This window comes from Strongylocentrotus purpuratus, unplaced genomic scaffold (assembly GCF_000002235.5).
Source record: "Strongylocentrotus purpuratus isolate Spur 01 unplaced genomic scaffold, Spur_5.0 spur5_scaffold_19, whole genome shotgun sequence".
NCBI lineage: Eukaryota > Metazoa > Echinodermata > Echinoidea > Camarodonta > Strongylocentrotidae > Strongylocentrotus > Strongylocentrotus purpuratus.
Window position 1 is genome coordinate 15,818,008 of NW_022145604.1, and position 26,084 is coordinate 15,844,091.

The following is a 26,084-nucleotide window of genomic DNA, read 5'->3' on the forward strand; positions in this document are numbered from 1 at the left end:
CATTCCAAGGGTTTCGAATTCCAGCCTGGCACTAACGTCCTTCGGTAAGACGTAAATCCATAGTTGCCACTCTCTACCCATTCCACCCACCTGGCTATTATATTGCTAGGGTAATATTAATGAAAAGGCCATGAGGATTAACAGCTGTACAACTGATAAGGCTTCCTATGGTTACCAAATATTATCACTATTATTATTATCATTATTATTATTATTATTATTTATCATCAATTTAATCTTTATTATATGATAATATCAGGGTCTTTAGGATGGAACGAAAAATTTGTTGTGATATTATTTTTCTTTTTTTACCCAATGTCACAATTTCCCACAAGTCGATACCAAACGACCAGATATCTCCATTTATCATCAATTTAATCTGTATTATATGATAATATCAGGGTCTTTAGGATGAAACGAAAAATTTGTTGTGATATTATTTTTCTTTTTTTACCCAATGTTACAATTTCCCACAAGACGATACCAAAAGACCAGATATCTCCATATGTTGATTGGTCACCAGTACCCATGGATTCAGGCGAACTCCATCTTGTTGGTTTCTTAAAAGTTGGAAAATACAAAGAAGGTTGAAAATCATCTTAACGTTAAGTTTCTGAGAATTACAGTTTTTCTTTTCATTTCTTTAAATAATTTAATATCATTTATTCATGGTTTAACACAAATCATGATTAGCAGGCTGAATTGTTCACAAGTATACAAAATATACAATATAGCAAATGGCAAAACTATACAAAAACCACTGTCGATAAAGTAAGTACAGTACAGGTTATATATATATATATATATATACTATTGTGTTTAAATAATTTAAGGGAAAACAATAACAAACGTGAAAAATCATAAAACATAATTCCATGGGTCGCGTTTTCCTAGTTTCAATTATGTTTCGATATTTTTTTCTATGCTGACAATATATCATTGAATATAAGCGATAATACTTACACCTTTGTCGCTAAACAATGATGAAGATAGTCCATAATCTGATAACTTGCATTGCCTTCCATCAGCTAGTAACACATTGTGAGCACAGAGAGTTCCATGGATGATCTTAAAGGTAATACAAAGTTTTGGTATAGGGTCATGAATTCGGTTCAAATAAGCATATTGGACCGATTAGCTATTCCTGTTTGAAAATTATATATCACAACTACATATTCTGAGATTTTCATGGTCGCAGCTACCATTGTACGGCCGTAAGCGCTATTTGAAATTTACCAAAATTTACCGGGAGCACCGGTAAATTTTTATATTCAATTTTTCTCGAAAACAGGAGTGTTTCTGAGGTTAATTGTTTTAGTGCTTATAATACATCCATGGGGGCATCCAATTATATCAAAATTGTACAGATTCATTATCCACCCAATTTTCAAAATTTCCCAAAACTTTGTATTACCTTTAAGAGTTTAAAAAAAACGATAATAAAAATATTAAACAGTAACAATAAACAAATTAATAAAAAACATTATAAAATAATTCATTTGTGGAGTAAGCTTCAGCTCATTTTCACCATTCTCATTATGAATTTCATTTACGACTCTCGCATCGTTCCTCATGTTTTATCACCTTTTCCTCGGCCTCAACGTACATGCTCACAACCACCCCTCCTCATTGTCTCCTTTTTTCGGCTTCTCAATTATTCCTCATTATCTCCTCCTTTAAAAAAAGAATACTCCCCTCTCCTCTTGAAATAATTTTACCTTCTTAGATCCAAGAAATTGCATCCCTTTTGCAATTTGCCAAGCCAAGTTGAGTAGACTACCTTCATCGAGACGAACCCCCTTTGGTTTGAGATTGCCGTATGTGGGTTGGGACTCCACCCCCGTTGTCTGTAGATGGGTGAGTAGGGTACCCCCAGATATGAACTCATACAGAATGCTACCTGCATCAAGGGCAATTCGTTCAATTGAAGTAAAAAAAAATGTATGAAAAACACGATAGCACCTACTTCCTGGAAAAAAATCAATCTATCGCCTTTTTAATCGCCATGTGCGACCCCTATGTGGGAACATGGCAATGTCTTATTACGAAATCCGAACATGATTTAACAGGATGTACAAAGGCTATTGTGATAGTGTTGAAATTCAGCTGTTACATTGTGTTTCATCAAAAATCTCGTTTTATTAAAAGAAAAACATTAACTATCCAATAGAGTGGAATGGTCTTCAAAGACCTTGAAGTTCTTGTTTTACTGATTAAATCGTTCCTTGTTCGTCAGGCGCGGAGCATACACAAAAATGTTTCATACCCTTACCTATACCGAATTTATTAGATAAAATTCTCATATTCACATTAAAGGAATCTGGTAACTTTGTCTCAGATTCTGAAACAAAATCCTGGATTAAGCTCATGCTGCAATAATAAGTATAAACCTTTAGGTCAGTCAGGAACCCCATGACTTTTACAAGCCGATCGCCTGTCTGATTATCAAGATATATATGATTGGAAAACGAAACCAAATTCCGCTTGTTCCTAACGGTTTTCATAACACTACAGTCTATTGGGGAAAACGAGTATGGTAAAACCGGTCACTCAAAGACTTTTAATTTTGTGAGGCACTTCTTGATCATTTTGAATGGCGATTTTCTTTCTTTTTTTTCGGGGGGGGGGGGGCTTCAATATTACAACATATCACAGACATTGATAACACGTAGGGCAGTGCATCTCAGATTTAGCATTGTTAAATGATGCCTTTAATAAGTATGATATTTGGCAGACAATGGACAGCTTTTTTTTACCGGAGGAGGTTTTTACCTTGTTCTTGACAATATCCCAGGCACGTGACAACATTTGGCTGATCCGCTAGCTCAGAAAGTACACTGACAGCTTCAAGAACGTTGCTTGATTTGGTCACTTGATCTAAGAGAACATAATAAATGGCTTACTTTACAAGCGATGTGTTATTAGTGATTATTAATGATAAATACAACGTTTCATGAAGTTCAAGTTATTTTAGGCTACATTGATATTCATGAAAGCGATTTTCCCTTTCGGTCTTTTTAAGGAGTGGTTGGCAAAACCTCACCTGGAATCTGCCTGATAGCAACGTCTACTTGACTTTGATTCGAGCGGAGTTCTCCCTTCCATACCTCGCCGAAATCACCCCGTCCGATTGAACCGAGTCTAGTGAAAAACGTCACGTTTCCAGGAGCAATGATGGGGGAGTAGGATGGACCGAGTTTGAGGGCTGTGTATGCTATAAAATAAAAACAAAAACAAAATATTATCACAAGGATTCTATTATTTAAAAGATAAAATGCAAGCAATCTTTTACACTCTAAAAAAGGGTTAAAGCTACCCTCGGACGATCATTCTACATTTCTTTTGAAATATAAAACGAACGTGAAAGAGTATTCACCAGAAACTAATCATTGAGTGTGTGTATGCGTGTGTGTACGGGAAGGGATGTGAATTCGCAATTTAAAAAAAGTGGCTATTATCAGAGGTAAGATTTTAAACCTCTGTTGAGTAGTAGACCAAGCATGAATATGATCGGGGAGAATGATTAAGCTTATGTTTTCTTCGGAAAATATACTACTAATTTAATCAATTGATACAAAGTATGCACTTGATAGTTACGAAATATTGTCAGTTTGGGCCCGCCCCCCCCCCCCCTACTCCGGGAACGAAGGGATATCAAGCGTGTTACCAAAATGTCCAAAAAAGGGGTACTTTTCGCGCACCAAAGTCCGGCACGTAGTACACAGAAATCCGGCCGTATTGACTTTACACACTGGACTTGGGGGGGGGGGGGGCTTTTCAAATGGAGGGAGCAAGCATATGCGTACCCTAATTGGGGGGGGGGGGGAGGGAGTTTGGGGCGACATGATTATCATTTAGTATTTGTATAACTATGAGACATTTATTTGGCTACGTACAAAGTCATAAATATCTCCACTACTGTTCTGAATAAATTTTCCAACGCAAACATTTGACTGATTTCACACATTTTCTCACCGCTATCTCCGGTCTGAATCATCTCATATGCCATGTTCTCATTCGCCTCATGGGATACGCATCTGTTTTCTCTGACAAAAAAACAAATGTTATTTCTTTATAAGGCATTTAAATCAATACTAACATGTTCAACTTTCTGCCCTAGTAGCGTACTGTTTATTGTACAGCGCCATCTCATAGCCATCTCACAGAGCTAATTTCCAAATACTTGTATTAGAAAAGGGATGCTCATTTTTGGTGTGATAATAAATACCGAATCATTTTCGTTTTCCGCATTACGAAACATGTCTTCATTCTGCATTCAAATTAACTTCTTTTTAATCCCCTTGAAGACGAGAGTTTCATATGAATACAAGCTCGAGTTTCACTTTACTTTTAAACATATTTAACATGATTGTAAACACATGATAAATTATGGGCGCATATGTTTGTGTAATCGATATATATATATATATATATATATATAAATTCTGTTCAATATTCCAAACTGCTTAATACTAACCTAGGAACAGGTTTCTTTGATGCTTCAAAACCTGCAAAAAGAAAAACAAAAAGAAGAATCCAATATAGAAATGTTGATATATCTTCTGTGCACAGAAAAAAAGGTATATGACACATTTATCAACATGGAAATAAACTTTAGTCCGTAGTAAATGAGCACTATCCTGAGGTATTGACATGGTACATGTATTGGTAAGTACTTTCGAGAAAGCGATACGAATTATGATATGCAAAAAAAATACCTTCGCTATCAATTTTCAGTAATATGTTTCCCTAATCTGCTAAGGCAATTATTAAGTCAATGACAATTAAATACATACATGTTAAACGCGAATCGGTTTTTCATGATAGGCCATTAACTTCTAACATATTAGTTTCGTCAGCTTGATTAGGATATCCTGATAAGGATTACTTTATCTTTGATAATTAAATATTTTATGCATGTTACCAAAAAAAGAAATTACTTTACAGAATGACATATATATAGTCCAATCAAATTTAAATAGTTCCATTCATTTTCATAAGACATAATGCAGTCGCTAGGGATATTACAAAACTGATTTTAGCTAAATAATAGTCTGTGGTTATATAAAAGAGCTATCATTCCTGTGAATTTTGTATGAATGAATATTCTTACTTCATTCATTTATAGAATTCTAAGTGGATCAGTGATACAAGTACAAGAATACCAATCATTTACACGCAAATCTGATGAGTAAAATTATTAATATTTGCCAATTTTTATTTTTTAAGAAAAAAAGAATCAATATAAGGTATATAATTGAAGGATACTTTCATTTATAAACTGTTTAAATGGACTACTGTAATACCAAATCATAGTTATCACTTTCCGCCAGTTTTTCTCGGAAAGTAACTTTGCAATTAATATATGTATGTTTTGTAGATTTTACTTTTACACATAGTTCGAGGGCTGTAAATCGACAAAAGAAGAAAAGAAAAAAAAACACCATTTAAACCCTTCCCAGAACCAACCTTTTAAATAGAAATATTTTCATATCATAAGGAAATTATGTCAACTTGATTATTAGTTATAGTAATTGTTATATGGGAGGTGGGATTGGGTTGAAACACTAGACTTTTCGGGGTGGGGGGGGGGGGGGGGGTAGTTCAGTTAACCTGATATTGTTCCTTGTCTTCTCCACACAATGAATTGAATGACGTTGATGATGCTAGACACGACTAACAGGATGGCTAAGACTGCGATGCCTACAGCAGATCCAGAACTCAGACCATTACAGTCACATGGAACACGGGATGGCTCTGTTACAATCAGGAGTATCAAGTAAATACCATTCATAAGAATACTATCTATGTGTTTGAAATAATGCAAGAATATTCAGGACAGACATAAAACGAATCCTAACTGCCCCTTGATTAAATACAAGAACAAGCATAGGTTTCTTTTTCTACTACGACTACTACTACTGTTTTTAATACTTTTTCGACTCTTTCTTCTACTACTAATACCACTAATCTTACAATTACTACTGGAACTATTACTACAACTACTACTACTACTACTACTAATACTATTATTCCTTCTACTACCCCAACTACTAATTTCCTACTACTCCTACTTCTCCTGCTGCTACGGCTTCTCTTACTGCTACTACTGCAACTACTGCTATTCCTATTTAAATGAAAGAAAAGGACTAGCTATTGCGGATTCTGTGGCACTTTCTGGAGTACTAAGTGTAGACTTTCCTAAGATATTGAGGTGTAATGCTTTGGTTATTTGTAGTTATAAATCATATGATACGATACAATCTTATAATTATTTATAATAAAAAGGGGTTCCCTATATTACATATGAGACAAATGGCTAATTTCTTGCACAAAGACAGACCATGAAAACCAGTTGATATAGGTTACAATTTAAACAAAAACACCCATTAACTGAAAAATGAGCTTCGGGTGAAAAAAGAATCAGACACACTCGATGCGAAGCTCATGAGTGGGTACATGTTTGTTTACTATTCAGCCTTGATGCAAAATGTATAATTTAGACTTTCGGAATACACAAAAGAGTTTTCAAGTCACTATTTACGTACAATGCGTTTTACACCCTCGGACAATACATATACGTCGGGTTGTATTTGATAACTATTTAGCCTTGACGCAAGATGTATACTTTAGACTTAGGAAAAAACACAAAAGAGTTTCCGAGTCACTATTTAAATGCATTGTATTTCAGATTCTCGTACAGTACATACAATTCAGAGTTGTTAGGGCAATTAAACTAATCCGAGAAGGTAAATGTATGGCATGCCTGTTAATATGCATTTTTTGCCTGCTCCTCCTTGTTTCCAGAATTGTAATGTATTAAGGATATTGTTTCACAACAATGCTAAATAATTTGCCAATTTATTAGAGAAGTATTAGTTTAACATCTTTTATTTTGTTTTCTTGAAATGCATTGCGTGAACCAGAACAATTTTAGATCAAAATCATACATTTAAATTATTTCTTGCATCTTATTTCCTTATTATTCCATTAACCTAGGAAAGGATTGAAAGAAGCAGGATATAATTGTTTGTTTAATGTTAATATTTATCAACTGAGATCATAAAAAGATTCCAATAATTATATAAATACTATTGGTGTACAAAACTGGAGAGGATATATAGATCTCGAATGTAAATAATTTATTCACCTTCTGGCGTCTCTAAAGTAATTTCTTCAGTCGTGAAAGATCCCGCTGTAGATAGAAGATAAATAAAAAGTATAGGTAATCAGATTGGTGTAAATATTATATAGATATGACAAAGCTGGTATTATTAAATGGCAAGGGTCAATGAGCATGATAATTGTATTTAGTTTTTATCTTCAAACTATTGTTATTATTATCATTATCAACATTTTTATCATCATTATTAGTATTGATATAAATCTTATCAACATTGTTGTTATTATTATTATTCATTTATTCATTATTATTATTATGGTCGCTAGTAAAAATACTATTACTTCTACTACTATTACTACTACTACTACTACTACTACTACTACTACTTCTATTGATGATAATGATAATACCCTTACTACCATCACTAACACTACAAATGATAATGATAATACCACTATTACCACCTCTACTACTACCAATTATAATAATACTACCTCTACTCCCAATAAGACTACTACGTGTGTTACTACTATTTAGACTATTTCTACTATTACTACTACTACTACTACTACTACTACTACTACTCATACAACTACTAATCCTACTACTTCTATTACTTCTACTACTTTTCCTATTATAATTAAAGAAAGAAAATCCTAGTTATTTTGGATTATGTGGTACTTTCCGTGTACTAGGTGTAGATCGTCCTGAGGTAATGAGGTGTAATCCTTTGTTCATTTCAGTTATAAATCAGATAAATTCATGTCATTATTTAAAATAAACATGATACCACCCACTCCCCTTTATCAAGAAACAAATTTCTACTTGCTTGCCCAAAGACAACCCTTGAAAAAGCCAGTTGATACAAAGTACAAGTTACAAGTTGAACGAAACAGGGGAATCCCCAACCCAAACACCTAACTGAACAAGGAACTTCGGGTGAAAAAAAGAATCAGACACACTCGATACGAAGCTCATGAGTCGGTACATATGTGTATAATTTAGAATTTTGGAATACACAAAAGAGTTTTCGAGTCACTATTCACGTACAGTGCATTTCACATCCTCCGACAATACATTCAATTTTGTGTTGGTAGAGCAAGTAACAATTTGGGGAGAGAAACCTTTGGGGGGGATCCTGTTAATATGCGAAATAGTTGATTTTTGAACAACTTTCTCCTCCTTGTTTCCAGAGTTGGAATACATTAGGGATCTTGTCTCATTTTGTTTTACAAAATTGCTAAATCAGTTTTCAAAGTTATTAGAGAAGTAATCGTTTAAAATCTGTCATATTGCAGTCTTGCAATGTATTGTGTCAACAAGACATCACGAAACCAAAACAATTTTTAAATAAAAACCATGAATTTGAATTACTTCTTACATCCTATTACCTTATTATTCCATCACACGTGGAAAGGTAAAAGAATCAGGGTACAATTTTGTTTTGTATGTTATTTATCAACTGAGATCATAAGAGAATTAAAATAATATAATAAATACTCTGGGTGTAAACAAAACTGTAGAGGGTATATAGATTTCGAATATAAGGAAAACATATTCACCTTCTAGTGTTTCTGTAGTCGTCCCTACAGTAGAGAAAGAACCCGCTGTAAACAGAAGATAAATAATAAATAGTATAGGTTATCAAATTGGTGCAGATGATATATATGACATCACTGGTATTAATGACAAGGGTCAATGAGCATCATTATATTTAGATCTTATCTTGAAATTCTTTTGATCATAACATTATTATTAATGTTAGTACTATTATTATTGTTGTTATTGTTATTATTAATTTTAATTATTGCTGTTACTGCTAGTACAAGTACTGCTACTTCTACTACCATAAGGATAATAATATTACCTTGACTACCAATTCTATACTACTATTACTACTTCTGCTACTACTACTACTACTACCACCACTTCTACTACTACTACTACTACTTCTACTACTACTATTCCTACTACTGCTACTCCTACTTCCTACTGCTGATACGGCTACTCCTACTATTCCTATTTGATTGAAAGAAAACGCCTAGCTATTTTTTTTGGATTCTACGGTATTTTCTGGAGTACTAAGTCATGGGTTATTTTAGTCATAAATTAGATAAAATCATATCAATATTCAGAATAAAAAAGGATTAGGGGCACCCCTAGTATCACATAAGAGACAAATGGTTACTTGCTAGAACAAAGGCAGACCATGAGGAGCCTGATGGTATAAGTTTCAATTTACAAGTTATACAAAAAATGGAAATCCCCAACACAAACACCCAACTAAACAAATAAATTTCGGATGAAACAAAATCACTCACTCGATACGACGTTCATGAGTCGGTATATATTTGATAACAATTTAGCCTTGACATTAGATGTATACTTTAGACTTTTGAAATACACAAAAGAGTCTCCGAGTCACTATTTATATACAATGTATTTCATATTCTAGTAAAAGACATGTACATACAATTTGGTGGTAGAGCAATTCAACAATCCTTTAGGGGAAGATGTATTGCTGCCTGTTAAAATGTATAATGGCTGTTATGTCAATTGTGATATATTTGGGATCTTGTTTGACAAAAATGCTAGATCGCTTTGTCAAGTTATTAGCAAAAAAATATTCGTTTAACATCTCTCATATTGCTTTTTCGAAATGCATTGTGTGAACAAGACATCAAGAAACGAAAACAATTTTAGATCAAAACGAGATATTTTATTTACTTTTGACATCTTATTTTCTTATTATTCCATGAAACTAGGTAAGGTAAGAAAAGCAGGCTAGAATTGTTGGATTTATGTTATTTATCAACTGAGATCATAACATGATTCTGATAACTAGATAAATACTGTGGATGTACAAAACTATAGAGGATATATAGATTTCGAATGTAAGGAAAACATATTCACCTTCTGGGGTTTCTGTAGTCGTTTCTTCAGTAGTGAAGGATCCCGCTGTAGATAGAAGATGCATAAATAGTATAGGCTATCAAATTCATTCAAATCTTATATAGAATAGCTGGTATCAATTACAAAGATCACTGAGCATGATAATTGTTTTGTTTTTATCTTGAAATTCTTTTGATCATAACATTATTATTAATGTTAGTATTATTATTATTGTTGTTATTATTAATTTTAATTATTGCTGTTACTGCTAGTACAAGTACTACTACTTCTACTACCATAATGAAAATAATAATACCACTACTACAACCACAACTACTACTAATGATGATAATACTACCACTACTACCACTATGACTATTACTTTTCATTGCATTTGTTTGCGATGAATTTGCAATTAATGATACACTGTCGCTCATAACGTTGGAATATTTGTTTTACCCCAATTTATGGAATTATTTTGACGATGATTTATTCCTAATAGATCTAGATAATAGTATACATTCTTAGATTTTATTGGATAATAATTTGCCAGTGTTTGTTTTGCGTGACTGCTAAAGCATGTGTATGCTAATATGCTTATCAACTATGGGACCTACGTCCTCAAGTCATAAATGACAGTAGTGAGGATTAATGCCCCACAAAATGGCACTAATGTAGCACATCGAAAAGGTTTTGATACAGGGGCCTCACAGTTACGAGGCCATTGCTTTGCCACTGAACCATGACTGTACACAGCGGGGGCTCAGGTAGGGGGCAGTTCCCACAAATAAAACAAAACAAAGAAAATGCAATACATTTTCAATTATTCATTGAATCCCCGGTCCCCAACAGAAAAAAAATCCTCTGTACGGCCATGCATTATGGCTCAAGGCATGGACACACAACAGATTTTTTCTTTTTGGGACCCGGGGGAAATTCAATAAATTACTGAAAATGTATTGCATTTCCTTTTGTTTTTACCCGGGTGACATTTACCCGGGTAAATTATGTCATCGCCGTGAAAAAAAATGTATACATGTATACAGCGCGCGCCAACTGATCGCGCGGGTGAGGTTTTTGCGGATGGCTGATTAAGACGGTGTCCAAAAGCTCACCCCGTGTTTTACGATCAGACCCCCCACTGTTTCTCGCTCGTGTGAGATCGAAAAAGTTCTATTAAGACGGGGCTTTAGGGGAATCCCAAACCCAAACATTCAACTGGTGAAAAAAGAATCAGATGTGCTCGATATGAAGTTCATGAATGAGTATATATTTGATAACAATTTAGCCTTGACACAAGATTTAGACTTTAGACTTTGGAAAATACACAAAAGAGTCTGCGAGTCACTATGTACATATATTTAAGATTCTCATTCAATACATACAATGAATTTGGTGTTGGAAGAGCAATTCAACAAATTCGGGAAGGAAGCCTTCAGGGGGAAATGTACGGCATGCTTGTTAATACGCATAATAGTTGTTTTTTGACAATGTTGTCCTCCTTGTTTCCAGAATTGTAATATATAAAGGGAAATCATCAACTGAGATCATAAAATAATTCCAATAATTAGATATAAAGTGTAGAGGATATATCGATTTCGAATGTTAGGAAAAACATGTTCACCTTCTGTCGTGGCTGTAGTCATTTCTTCAGTGGTGAGGGATGCCGCTGTAGATAGAAGATAAATAAATAGTACAAATAATACACAGCAGTGAGGGCATTATGTGGTACTTTCTTGAGTACTGCTTGTAGATCCTCCTAAGGTAATGAGGTGTAATACTTCGGTTATTTTAGTTATAGATCAGATAAAATCATATCATTCTTTAGAATAAGAAAGGGGGCAACCCTATTAGAGAAGAGACAAAGGGATACTTGCTTACACAAAGACAGACCATTAGACGTCAGATGATATAAGTTACAAGTTACAAGTATACAACAAAATATTAATCAGACGCACTCGATACAAAGTTCATGAGTCGGTATATATTTGATAACCATTTAACCTTGACACAAGACGAATACTTTCGACCTTGGAAAATACACTTAAGAGTTTCCGAGTTCCTTACTTACATACAGTGTATTTCAGATTCTTATTCAATACAAACAATTTGGTGCTGGTAGAAGGGTTCAACAAATTGGGGAAGGACGACTGTAGGGGGAAATGTACGGCATGCTTGTTGATATGCATATGTATTTTTTATTCCATGAGCCCATTGATTCTCTTTAGGCACCGGTATATGTAACCTAAAGATCAAGTAAACTTCTAATTTGAATGAAGAGTTACATAGGCAGGAACTTTGTTAATATTTAGTGCGATAGAATGTTCAAAGTTTCTATAACTCACCTTGTACTGTAAGTACTGCTTCCTCACTTCCAAAAAATGTATAACATCTATACAGTCCTTCATCTTCTATCTGGGTATTACTTATTGTCATAGTGGATGTATTCCCACTTACTGTTACTCCAAAATTTAGATATTTGGTTTCTCCAGGCCCGTAATCCCTATACTCATTTGTGAATATAAAGACATTTGCTGAAATGTCTTTCCAGCGAAAGTAATAGGGCGCTGCTCCTCCAGTACAGGTGAAAACTGTATCACGTCCTTGCTCTACAGAAGGACCTGTCAGCGTCACAGATTGGCCGTTGGAGGACCCTGTGATCTTAAAAAATTAAAGATGGGTTGCTTAATTATTCGTAAAAAGAAAACGCTCAAAACAGGAATCCAGGTTCACATAGGATAGTGAAAAAGATTTTTAAATAACTTTTGCCCCGTCTGAAATCGTGATTTTGTTAGAATGAAGCAAACTCAACAATATTGAATTAAGTTACCAGAATGGTCTCTCATTTTATTGTTTATACAAAATTGAATTTTTAAACTATTAATTTATATGTTTAATGAGCTGATGTGAACTGAAATGAATATTTTCCCTTCATATTATACGCTCTTTCTTAACGGTGTACGTCATATATTATACAATTTAGTTTCCAAAGAACAACTCTTTGAATGTCTATTAAAAAAAGAAGACGTTTTCTCGTTAAAAAAGAGTCCATACTATTCTGTTCCTACGCTTTGAATATTAAACATGCGGGGAGACTTCCAAACAGCAAAAACATATCTGGCAGTATTGTACAGAGTTTTTCCTTCCGAGAGGATTAATGCCTCCTTCTCGAATGTTCCAATTTGAGCAAAAAAATAATTGTAGTATCACCTACTTTATTATGAACCATACTTCTATCCCTAATCAAAATGCACAAGATAAGATATCAAAAATCCATTACATTTTTGAAAACATGACTGCCCGAATCATTGACATTCGGGCAACGAGGTACAAAATGTTTTACTCGAATATTGGTTATTATACAAATAATGAATGGTTATGAGTTCAATAGTGCGAATATGTTCATGAGTTGAAAGATTAACATTCTATTCAACGAGGCGTCAGCCGAGTTGAATAGAATTAACGTTAATCTTTCAACGAATGAACATATTTGCACTATTAAACGAATGAAAAACATTCATTATTTGTTTTATGCAACATCGAAGAAGCCCTAATAGAACGTTAATCAACAAATTTTGCTTTACTCCTTATAAAGATAAATTAAGTTGGAGTCAAGCCTTCTCGATCTCGATTACATGCAGATTGCCTTCGCGTCAGATACACGCAGGGATACGCGCACATGCAGCAGAGAGGTACGCAGTCTGCATATAACCAAAAATGCACGGCGCATATAATCAAAAATGCACGACCGTGCAATATACCATCTATTGAATATCATGTGACCAACAATTGTCCAATCAAATGACAAGGATCCACGTAGGTGTTGTATAAAACAAAATAATATCCTCAGAACTACATGTACCACTCCCCGCTCCTCCCTCCTCAACATTAATGTCCTTTGGTACGAAATTAATCCACATTTGCCACACTCCACTCAGGTGACTGAGGTAAATGGGTACATGACAGGAATTAATTCCTTAGAAAGCAAGTTGAGCGCTGTAATGGCAGCCGTGTTAAAAACCGGTAATAACAGTGGAGCGCCATATAGAATGGCAATGTGAAAGACATAAGCGCTATGAACCCGTATTATACTATATCTGCATGAGTTGACTGGATATAATAGCTTGTATTGCTTTCAAACCGCAATATTGCAGACAACTTACCAGCATTAACAGTCCGATGAAATACAAAACGGCTCTCATTTGTTGGATATCCATTTTAGAGCTGTCCAGTCGACTCATTCTGTAAATGATCAATTTCACGATTTGTTTGTTAGCTGGTGTAAGAAAACATGAATGCAAACGAAGCGTTAAGACCTTCAATAGCCTATAAAGTTAAAAGGGAGAGTCCAATACAATCAAAGATGAAATTTAGCATGATGACAGGCGAAATATATATGCTAGGCTTATACACTCAACTTACGTGGAAATTCAAATGTTAGCAAAAGTTGTAGGGCCTTCGTGAGGTCCATTAAAGTGACTCTCACACTCTGCCGTGTAGGCCTACCGTGTGCCACCGTGCGCGAAAATGTCTGCGGACGGTGGAGAACGGCGAGGGCACACGGTGGTTCGTTATCAAAGTGGGCAACACGTTAATAGGGCGTTGCACAGTGGGCCAGGGAGGAACCAAAGTGCGCCAAAACTCATGTTTGGAGATTTATTTTTGTATAAAGCCAGAGGAAATGTTTGGATTTCCAGGGATTTCGCTTAAATTTTATTACCAACATTTTCTCTGATGTCTAAGCTTTAAGTTGATACCAGATTTGGCTGCCCGATTCTGCCCGTTATTATGTGAAAGCCGTTTTCCTTGCAACATTGCCCCGAAAAATGTGTTTATTTTGGTCCGCGGTGTCAGAACAAGTGTCACGCGCCCCCTCGCGCCGTGATTTATGACCACGAATCCTTCATGATTCAGCCGCGGACCCCAAAACCCCACATTTTCGGGGCAATGTGGCAAGGGAAATCGGCTCTCACATAACAACGGGCAAGATCGGGCAGCCAAATTTGGTATCAAATTGAAGCTTAGACATCAGGGAAAATGGTGGTATTAAGATTTAAGCGGTACACCGCGGAGATCTAAACATTTCTTCTGGATTTATAAAAAACATGGATAATTAGTCCATTTTTCAGTGAATTACCTTATAATATATCATGAAGATTGTGTTTCTATTAATTTTAACCCATTTATTCAACGAAATGAACTATCAGGAATAAGTGAGAGCAATTTCATATCAATAACTTAAAAACTTCATGTTGAATTCAAAGATTTATAAAATAAGTCACTTTTGCACTAAAACTGTGAATATGTAGGATTTTGCTGTTTGAAGTAGTAAATTTATACCCTTATTGTGCATACCGGAATTAAATATTTCACTGAGGTATTCTTCTATGTATCACCTTTCAACTGGGCAAGAAAAAAATTGGAAAAGAAAGATCATCCAAACTTAGTTTTGGCGCACTTTGGTTCCTCCCTGGCCCACTGTGCGTTGGCGCTTATTTACACCCGGTGGGACCCGGCGAAAGTTTTGGGCATGTTCAAAACTTTGGCCGGCTGGCACCGGCCGCAAGTAAGCGGCAAGAGGACGGGGTTGAACGGTATGAGGACGGTATGAATACGTTATGAAAACGGTCACACTGTATGAACACGTTCACAACACGCTCATAACCCGTTATAGAACGGTGATGAAAAATGGAGAGCGGACTGACCGTTGCCGTTCAAATCGGGATATTTATGGCAGTCGTGTCATGACGTCAGCAGTCCGGGGACTCGCTCACAGGACGCTCCGAGCGGTGAGAGGACGCTAAGTGACTGGTAGGTGGCTGCTACAAACCCGGTGCACACGTTCGAGACCCGGTATGGGCCCGGTATGGAAATGGCCAAAATTTTCAACAAAAGTCAATCTGGGCGGTGAAGACGGTAAAAGCACGTTCAACACCCGGTATGCGCCCGGTGAGAACGGTCAGAAGATGGCAACGAAACGGTGAAAAGATTAATTTTATGATTTTTTTTTTTTTGCGGCCGGGGACAAGTTCGCTCAAAACCCAACGTTCTGAACTCTGTTGTTTTTTTAATAGCCCGGCAGGTGGACGGTAGGCCTACACGGCAGAGTGTGAGAGCTCCATAAGGCCTTTAAAAAAAGATGATACATTGCCCTTTTGGTGCCAATACATGGGTCGGTCGGTCGGAAATCTTTTTTATTTCTTCTTCTTTTTTCTTTCTTTTTTTACTCCCTCCTTGGGCTGATATTTCTCAGTTTTGAATGCATTTTTTTCTAAAAAACAGAAGAAAAAAAATAAAGCCGATCGTACATTTCAAGATTTGTAGGTCTTATAGAATGCTATAGCTGGAAAATATATAATGCAAGACCTCTCAGCAGGCATCTGAATCTATTTGGCTACTGCAATTTTTTCCCCTTTAGAATCACTGTAATTTTTTCCCTGTTACACATGTTCTGTTATATCTTAAAGATGAGTTTTAGATCAAATTACAAACAAAATTTATCTATTGATTTAGGGTCATTAGAGTAACACATACTTGAATTGATCGATTAAAATAATTCTTAAACAATAAACAAATAAAACAGTACAGGGAAAACATTAACAAAATATAACAAAGGAGACAAAAATATGCTTGTGTAGGGAACACCTAATGGTTAAAAGATGAATAAATGATTCCTTGAGATCAATGGGGAATAATAATAATAATAATAATAATAATAATAATAATAATAATAATAATAATAATAGGCATTTCTATAGCGCCATCTATCTAGACAATTCTATTCCGAGGCACATTTATTATTACCCTGGCTGTAGCCTAGCAGCCGTTTATATAATGTCAGCCGATCCTGAGCCTAAAAGTAAACGTGCCTTCACTCATGACGTATCGTACTGTACTGTATGCTTATGATGGCACTTTTGTTAATGGGGGTGATGAGAAACAATTATAGTGAAAAACATTTTTCACCCAATCATTTTTTTTCAAAGAGTTTCTTTTCTTTTTTTTCTTTCAAACATGAGCTACGAATTAGAATGTTAAATCACCATTTTCTTAAATGTCCGAGGAGTGTTTGTTAAAAGTGACATTCTACCATTCTGAAAAAATAGTCACTATTCGGCCCTTTTAAATGGTGGCTTAACAGTTTAGTTTCTAGAGTGATATAGAAGAAAATGATATGACAACAGCACTTTAATCTTCGAATAGTCGTTCTTTTTTTACTCATCCGATTTGATATGAGGGAGCAAAATTGTATTCAATATATTGGACGCGCTTTAAGACTGAATTTCAGTAGAGCTCCCGATAAAATTCGGGGAATATACATTATATCGAGATTAACTTAGAGCTGTTCATTTTAGCTATGTTTACTCACCCAAAGTCTGTCTTGAGCTCGCACGATCAGATCACAATGATATAGGTTTATTATTCACTTCAACAGATATACCACATGCTTTGCGGGAGATATAATGATAGGTTCTGGACCGCAAGCTGGCTTTTATACCAATGTCGTTGAACGAACAAGCCGCGGCAGCAGACCAATACTGTTGAGGATGTATTAAGCCTGAGGGCAGTATATCATTTTCTATGTTTTAAATATGGATCAATAACAAATCCATTTATCTATCTTTTTATCTATGAGGCTAATTTCCAACAATTGCCAAATTATTGAATGAAGGAAGAATAGTAGATTGGCCTAATAATGGTAATAACAGGCCTACCGATGTGACTTCCCTGGGTAAATACGATCTTTAGTGGTAAGATATGATGTTGAGCAACAGTATATTATGAGCTGTCTTTTTCGCTCTACTCTACTTGACTAGACTTGTACGTTGTAACACTCGATCAGGTCGACTATATAAGTAACTCCGTTATTAATGATATAGGCCAATTTAATTTCATGAATTTTACGTTAATAATCCAGTGTTAATACGTTAAGCTAAGAGCCTCTCTCGAAACAGTCACCACCTTTTAACAATAACATTTCACCTCTCAACATTATTTCACCCGCATAACTCATTTATAACCCATAGCCTCTCTTTTACAGGTACATGTAAGAGTACACTAGTATGACTGTTCCATGTCACACAGATTTATATAATTATGTCATATAATTATTTTGTAATAATATCATTTCTCACTGTACAAGCTACATTGTTTATTGTTAATTTGTGATTACTCGAGAAACTATACCACTTGTTTAATTTCTTATTTATATATTTGTTTGTTTTATTTATGTATTGTGAAACAAAATGTTCATGTATATGAATGAAGCTTACTAATAAAATTCAAATTCAAACTTATAAGATGATATGTATAAAGGACATAATAACATACAATTTTATTTTGTACTGATTTCTTTTTATTTATAAATATAACATATTTCCAGTCACTATCAAAATGAACAGACCCTATTTTACTTAAAGTTTTTTTTCTTGACATACCTTCTTCAATTTATAGCTATTATACCTATTTTCCAATCGATACATTATGGAGAAAAAAATTAAAGGGCTTGTAAGTGTTTTTTTTAAATTATTTTGTAACTTCCTCTTTTCATTTCCTAGGAAGTCTACTTTTGGCCGATCAATGTATACATAAACAGATAAATACGTACATAAACAAAAATCTCTTTTTTAAAAAGGACATAATAATAATGAAATAATAGATGAGATTTATATCAATATCCATGTTTTTGAGAGAAGGGACTATTATTAATATACGGTATACAAAAGCGACGATGGAACATAATTCTAGGTCTCTCCGTAGAGCAGAGATCAACTTCAATATAATTTTGGATATTTGTATATATTTTACTTCGGGTACACCAAATAACGATCTTGGAAATAACAAAGCCTCTGAATGAGCTTCAATGAGCTTCAACCTGAACTGTACTATACTACCACACTCAGTGACGTATATGGTTAGGGGTGTAGGTGCTCCAGGCCCCATTGAATGCAAAAAGGGGGGAAAGGAAAACAAACATGGGGAAACAAAAGGGAGGGGACTGATGTATCGCGAATGAAAGACGATACGACCACCTCCCACGCGGGGCCAAGTAAAAGTAGCAGAGGTAAAAATGTGAAATTTTCACCTCTGCTATTATTACCTTTAACATGTTTATTTCTGACATTTTGACCTCCAGGTATTTTACAAAAAAAAACTCCCACACATTCTTCATTTTCGTTGGCTTTGTCAATTCAAATTTCATGTATGGTGAATGTCGGGAGCCCCCCCCCCCCCCCTCCCCCCTCAATTTGTGCAGCCAAGTAAAAATCAACTCTAATTTACTTTCCTTCTTCTCCAAGTAAAAGTGGAATCATCTCTAATTTACTGCTCTGATTCAGTCGTTTGAGTGTGGATTCCAACAGTAGTTAGCGTTGATTTCCACTCTGAAACAAAAGGATCCCTACTATTCACTATGAACATGACGGACAAAGAAAGAGGACAAAATATACAGTTCCTCAGGTAGACAAAGGAACATCCCTTCACTGCTATTATGTAAAAATGTGTAGAACAGGTGTCACATGCATATTCACCTGTTCTACACATTTTTATCTTTTGTCTACCACAGCAATTGTTGAGGGTAGAATGAGGAACTGTATACTTTGTCCTCTTTCTTTGTCCGTCATGTTCATAGTAATTGCTCCTATAGTGTATAAGAATAGATTTCCAATCCTGTTCGCTATTTTAGAGAGTAAATGCCTGAATCTACGTACGCTACGTCACATAATGCTTTATTTTCATATTTTTTAACAGTATAATAATAAATGTGTAATATTAGGTCCATTTATATAGCGAAGCTATATGTACTGTATGAATATACTTTACTGCGCCTAAGACGAAGTATCATAATTACCCCGGCAGTAGCTTAGTCGCCATAATAAGGTGTATAAAGCATGTAGAATTTCCTTTCTATACTGGGTACCCATACTTCACTTGGGTGGAGAGTGGCAAATGTATGTCTTGCAAAAGGACATTGGTACCGCGACGGGACTCGAATCGCGAACAATGTGATCCACAGTCCATTGACGTATCCGCTTGACCACGACACCTCTACATGACTATGTTTAACGATCAGACGATTGAACTAATTAATTTGGTGATTTCTCTTTGCACGATAAACTTCATTGCTCAGGATGTATATGATGATTGCTGTGAAGGCTGGGATGAACATGGTCAAAGACAGGGAGATTGCTGGATGACTACCGTAAAAAGCTTGACCGCTGCAAACAACAAGAAAATCCGAATTAGAGAATATTATCAGATTATCAAACGAGATTAAACATGGGGTATTTGGTGAAGACGGGCTGTAAATTCGTACCTAGTAAAATAGAAAGCCTCCCAACCTGTTTAACAGGGACCACCAGTGTCCTTATATTTAAGGTAATTATTTTCTTCTCAATGAGTGCATGGGCAAATCAGTACGACTTTCAGTGGCATATATTAGCTATGGAACGGTACACGTTCCCCCTATAATCGGATGCCGAAAAAAAAACATTTTTAAAAATAAAGAGCGAGAAAGCGAATAAAAAAGAAGAGAAGAGTAAAAGAGAGAGAGTGTGTGTGTGGGTGTGAGAGATGAAAGAGAGAGAGAGGGAGAGAGAGAGAAGTACAGATAGAAACAGATGGAGAGAGAGAGAGAGAGAGTAAGAGAGAGAGAGAGAGAGAGGGAGAGAAGGGGCGAGAGAGAGCAGGGGAAGTGGAGGAACGTGACAAGAGGTGATAGAACCTCTGTTCCTTCCACCCTCCCCAATCGATGGCCTTATTTCGAATTTCATCTACCAAAAGGGGTGTGCACCCCCGTTATTACCGATGCCCCCTTAAAGATAAACTCCAGTACTGGTAAAAAAAAAATAATAATTCTCACAGAATCAAACGAAACTTACACTGAATGTTCAAGATTACAAATAAATGACATGTGCCAAACAATTTTGGAAGAAAATGTATACTGGCTGAGTAATGAGCATAGAAAGACAAGGAAATCAAGGTAGTACTAGCCCCGACACCATGTGTGTTGTCCCATATATAGCTTTCTATGTGAGTGCTTGTTACTTTACCAAGACTCGGTCAAATTTATTATGATTTTGATGACTCCAGAACCTTGCAGTGCACACCAATACTACATGATCAACTGTTTCTGATCCTTTCCACACCTTTTCTTTCACAATGCAATCGCATTACCAGTACTAAAGTTTATCTTTAATGTCTGGACTCACGCTACATCATTGTAACCAAGGAGTCAATCCCCAATCCTACTTACAATTGAATTCCAGTGAGACAGGTAGCCGTAGCAGACACCAGTGTCAGGATCCCGATGAAAGCGTGGAGGTGCAAATAGGACACTTTTAACCATTCAGGTGCGCATGGTGTGACGAAGATAAACAACGCACATATAAACTGCGACGAGAAAGGAGAAAAGTGTTTGTTTAATATTGGTAATATATCAATATTTCTGTTTGAGGAAGTCATGGTGTGGATGCAAAATTAGACAAATTTAAATCTTAGAATGTAAATGGCAGCATCGAAATTAAGGAACGACATACCACTTTGGATCAGAGAAATATATTGTATTTTTTGTATGCCACCTCCAAAATGTTTTATTTTAAACGCACTCCTTCACCGGATGAGCTTATTGTATGAGTCTACCGTTTAGCACATTCAAATCTTTGTGAGCACTTCGGTATCTTTTTGTTTTTAGCGCCTCTAGTTTTTATTGTAGTTATCATATATCTAGAAAACAATTCCTGTCTTATTTGATAATGGGTATTACAATGACACATGGCACACCTAGGTAAAACTGTACTATAACTTTGAAACTTTCAATTGGTTATATAACTTCTCTGTCAATGTGTCAACAAGGTCAATTAATTATCATGATTTTTCTGACGACTCGAAAAGGACACGAATTTCGAGAGGGGCTGGGGGTGTTAAGCGGGATGTTTAATACCTGTAAAACGAACAAGGTGGTGGTCGCAATGCCCAGCACGGCATGAACGTTGTCCAATGTCTTCCCTATGATGGAGGTAACGGCAAGGTAGATGCCAATGGCTGTACATGCGAGCACGATCATCATCATCACTACATGACATGTTTTTACAAGCTTGGGACGGATAGATAGCCGGTCAGAGATGCGATAGAGGAGTGTGCCTGCATGTGTGAAAGGAATAGATCAAATCCAATCCAAATATTCAGCTCCATGTATTGACACAAAATCCCGTTTTGGATTATCATCAAATACATGAAAATATGAAATGAAAATTAGTCCTTATAATAATCTGAGGGGTATGCCGTGTGTGGAGGCACACTCTGCACAGTGTTGAGCTGGCACACTTCCCCTCTCCCATTTCCAAACCCTAATGCCTTTAAACAAATATTGGCCCCTCCCCCTTTATCTATTTCTGGATTGTTGTCATTTGCCATGTAATTTTTCAACAACCAACGACTCGAAGAACTAATAGTCATCTTCAGTATTCCAAAATTTTAAATTTAAAATGCAATATCATTTTAAGGGGCGTTGTCTATCATGATTGGGGGGGGGGGGGCCTAATTCATACTGTGTTAAAAAAATTCAATAGCCATGACAATAATGATAATGATGACATGAATAGCATAGGTGTTTGCGAGGATGACACAACCGGCCCTTTTCAAACCCAATTTAAGTTTTGAAAAAACTTTCTTTTCATTTCTTATTTTTTAATTCTTTGCTTATGAAAATTTGTCAGTCTAATCCTCCCCCTTAACAGAATGGTATTCAGCTTATTAATACAAAATACTTCACATACACAATAAATATATTGAAACTATATCACTGATAATGTAGGCCTAATGTTGATTATGCTATTGGGGGTTGGATGAAGAAAAAATAGGAAATACATTCAAATACTTACTATTTCCGAAAACGAAAACCATGCCCACCGTCATAATGAAAGGATGAATATAAATTTTTCCCAGAAGGTCCCAATGAAATCCAGATCTAACCGGGTAATAAGCCACCCATACCCCTATGAGGACCACCGATAGCATCCCTAAGATCTCGGCTAAGATGACGAGGGGTGTAAAGAGACGCCGCTTCAAGTCCCTAATAATTGACGGCGCTGGTAGATCCATGATGTCGATGAAAGTCCTTACGAGAGCTATGATGACAAAGAAGGGGAGATCGAGAAAGATATAATGTTGACTAGATGACATCTATATTGGACGCATATGCGGCGCGCTACCTCATTTCCATTTATGTTTACTAAAAGTAATCAAGGTTCCACCAGCTTTCTAGCACTATTTTAACATTACACGGTTTGATCGTGTATCATGGAAACATTATAAAACTACATACACTACATCTGCATTCACATTTTGTACATCACAAAGCACATGATAAATCCAAAGCTTTGTGCTTTTTACCAATCTGTTCACGTGAAAGACACATGTGCAGAGGCGGAGGTGGATTTAACCGTGTATCGTATAAAGCATAATAACTTCAAATGATGCGTTTACCTCTTTATCGCGTAGGTTGATGCACCTTCAAAGGTGAACACTTAAGTATTGATAAATAACTGATAGTACTGAAGTACCCTGATAGTAAATGTAATGTGGAGTATGGTTATGTAAACAGGAACACACGACTGCTGATATACAGTGTGAGTAAACACGTAGAGGGAAGGGCATTGGAACAACGTGAGGGGCCACAAGTCTTAATACCCGGAAATGGCATTCAAAACAAGGCTCCTGATTAGGGGGAGGGTATCGAAAGTTTTCATGACATTTCCCCCCTTCTCCCGTTCCCTTCTCTGTTTGCTCGTTTTTTCTATTTAGTTTATTCATCTATCGGGTGTACACATGCCTCCGTGCTCCCCCTCCTCCGCCTTGCAAATTCGCATTTCATTTCCATATAATACCGGTGCCCCAACCCTGCCTCCAAATCCTCTCAGTGTCCCCTCAGTGGGTGGACCCACGCTGCGCCATTGTTTATCATGAACCCGAAACAAGAGAAAGATTTGTTTTGTCCCCTAGCTCTTATCCTGGGAATAAATTCCCCAATCTGACAGCTCATATATGCTGCCATCTTTCGATCAGTTTTGACCAGTCTAATGCTGATCATATTGTGCGTATCAATACTTGAAGGCCCGTATGCTCGACTTTAGTAACTCCTAATTCAAATGGTACAACCTATAATGACCTTCAAATGCATGTGTTATGGTAATGAGTAACTTATATGCTGTCGAATGATTAACCATTCATAACTGATGCGCTGCCACGAATGAGTGAGCATGCCTTGAAGTCATGATGACAGAAAACAAGTTTTCACTAACCATGCAAGACATCTCAGGGTCACATTGCTTAAAACTTTTTATTTAGCATTAAAGATAAACTCCAGTTCTGGTAAAAAAATGAAAATTAATTATCACAGAATCAAACGAAACTTACACTGAATGTTCAAGATTACAATGGATGTCATGTGCCAAACAATTTTGGAAGAAAATGTATACTGGCTGAGTAATGAGCATAGAAAGACAAGGAAATCAAGGTAGTACTAGCCCGGACACCATGTGTGTTGTCCCATATATAGCTTTCTGTGTACAGTGCTTGTTACTTTACCAAGACTCTGTCAAATTTATTATGATTTTGATGACTCCAGAACCTTGCAGTGCACACCAATACTTACATGCTACATGATCAACTGTTTCTGATCCTTTCCACACCTTTTTTCACAATGCAATCGCATTACCAGTACTAAAGTTTATCTTTAATACTAATGTTTCAGTACACTTACTTAGTACTGCGCACTGTACAATGAAGTAAATAAATGAGACATCCCCAATATGCTGTCGTCGATCATACTAAATGTGTGTACAATTAGATTATGAGCATGTAGCCCATGTTTCAACATTGTACACACAATTGTCTTCTGATATTAAATTAATTTAAACAAACGCACAGATGTAGTTCCTTGAGCAGAAATTCAAAAGGAATTTGCGAGAGGGATCATGGAGAAGGCGATAGAAGATGTATGAGGAAGAAAAGTTTCTTTAGGAGAAGAAAATCATTTCAAGAGGATGGAAGGGTGCAGGAAGGGGCGGACCCAACCGGCGGCATGGGAGGGGGCAAAAGAGGGGCCCAATTCGTGAGAAAATTTGAAAAAACTCGCCAGCCGATATTTCGCTTAATGGGGGGGGGGGGGGTGAGCACTCATTTGTTTACATTTTTTACCCCCGTAAATTTGAAAATCAAGCCGACGGATATTTTTTGGCTAGGGAAGGGGCCCGTCTTTTTCTTTTTTAACAAAGCGGTAACAATTTACGTGTTTTTATCTGATTTTTTGGACAGGGGACGGACCCCCCCCCCCCCCTCCCTCCCTGGATCCGCCACTGGGTGCAGGAGAGCTACAGAGGAGGATGATATGGAAGAATATTGCTGATACAGAGGCATGACGATGGCACATGCGATCCTCACACTACACCCCTCCCCCTTCCCCATCACATTGCGACATAAAAGGGCAAGATAAAATGAGAGAGCAAAGGAAAGAAAAGGAATGTTAATAAAATAAACCTTACTTGTTAGGACTACCAAATAATCCCGTAAAAGAGGGCAAAATCGGCAAAATTATGCGATTGATCGTCAGAATGAGACTTATCTTCAGTTATTCCCCACTTTACCAAATTTGTTTTTCTTCTTCATTATTACAGCCTTTTTGTATGTTCTAAAAGTTATGAATTTTACTCTTTTCGAATTTTTGAATTTCTATAACTTTTTGGTCTGTCCTTATGTCAATTTATATTCCCTTTGTGGACATTCTTCATGAATACAAGCGAAAACATTATGCTTGTTCTGACTATTGCGACAAGGAAATGGTAGAGAAACGACCGGGCAAAGATATTTGCAAACAGCCATTCTCTATTTTAGTATTTACAATATTGTACAACAACAGAGAAAAGCTCAAATAATGCATCATTGTCTTACCTGAGAATCCACTCTGGTTTGGCGAAAACGTAGCCGGGAGAGACGAGGTCCTGTGAAAGCCCACTAAACAAATGCCGGCTTCCAAAAATATCAATTAAGTTCCTTGTATTAAAGCTTTCTC

The 26,084-nt window shown here is 36.1% G+C and overlaps 2 protein-coding genes across 2 annotated transcripts; both read right to left on the reverse strand.

The window, feature by feature from the left end:
• Positions 1-534: 534 nt before the first annotated feature.
• Positions 535-10,100, reverse strand: LOC105437491 (tyrosine kinase receptor Cad96Ca-like). Its single transcript, XM_030989806.1, has 10 exons — positions 10,037-10,100; positions 7,151-7,195; positions 5,614-5,757; positions 4,478-4,508; positions 3,976-4,037; positions 3,044-3,214; positions 2,773-2,877; positions 1,719-1,900; positions 966-1,068; positions 535-560 (listed from the first exon to the last, which is right to left on the reverse strand). Exons 1-10 carry the CDS (start codon positions 10,098-10,100, stop codon positions 535-537), a joined length of 933 nt encoding a protein of 310 aa, XP_030845666.1.
• A 9,682-nt stretch (positions 10,101-19,782) lies between these two features.
• Positions 19,783-26,032, reverse strand: LOC115925916 (cytochrome b561-like). Its single transcript, XM_030989958.1, has 5 exons — positions 25,964-26,032; positions 22,897-23,142; positions 21,957-22,156; positions 21,270-21,406; positions 19,783-20,232 (listed from the first exon to the last, which is right to left on the reverse strand). The coding sequence occupies exons 2-5, from the start codon at positions 23,114-23,116 to the stop codon at positions 20,097-20,099; spliced, it is 693 nt and encodes a 230-aa protein (XP_030845818.1). The 5' UTR covers positions 23,117-23,142; positions 25,964-26,032; the 3' UTR covers positions 19,783-20,096.
• Between the last annotated feature and the right edge of the window lie 52 nt (positions 26,033-26,084).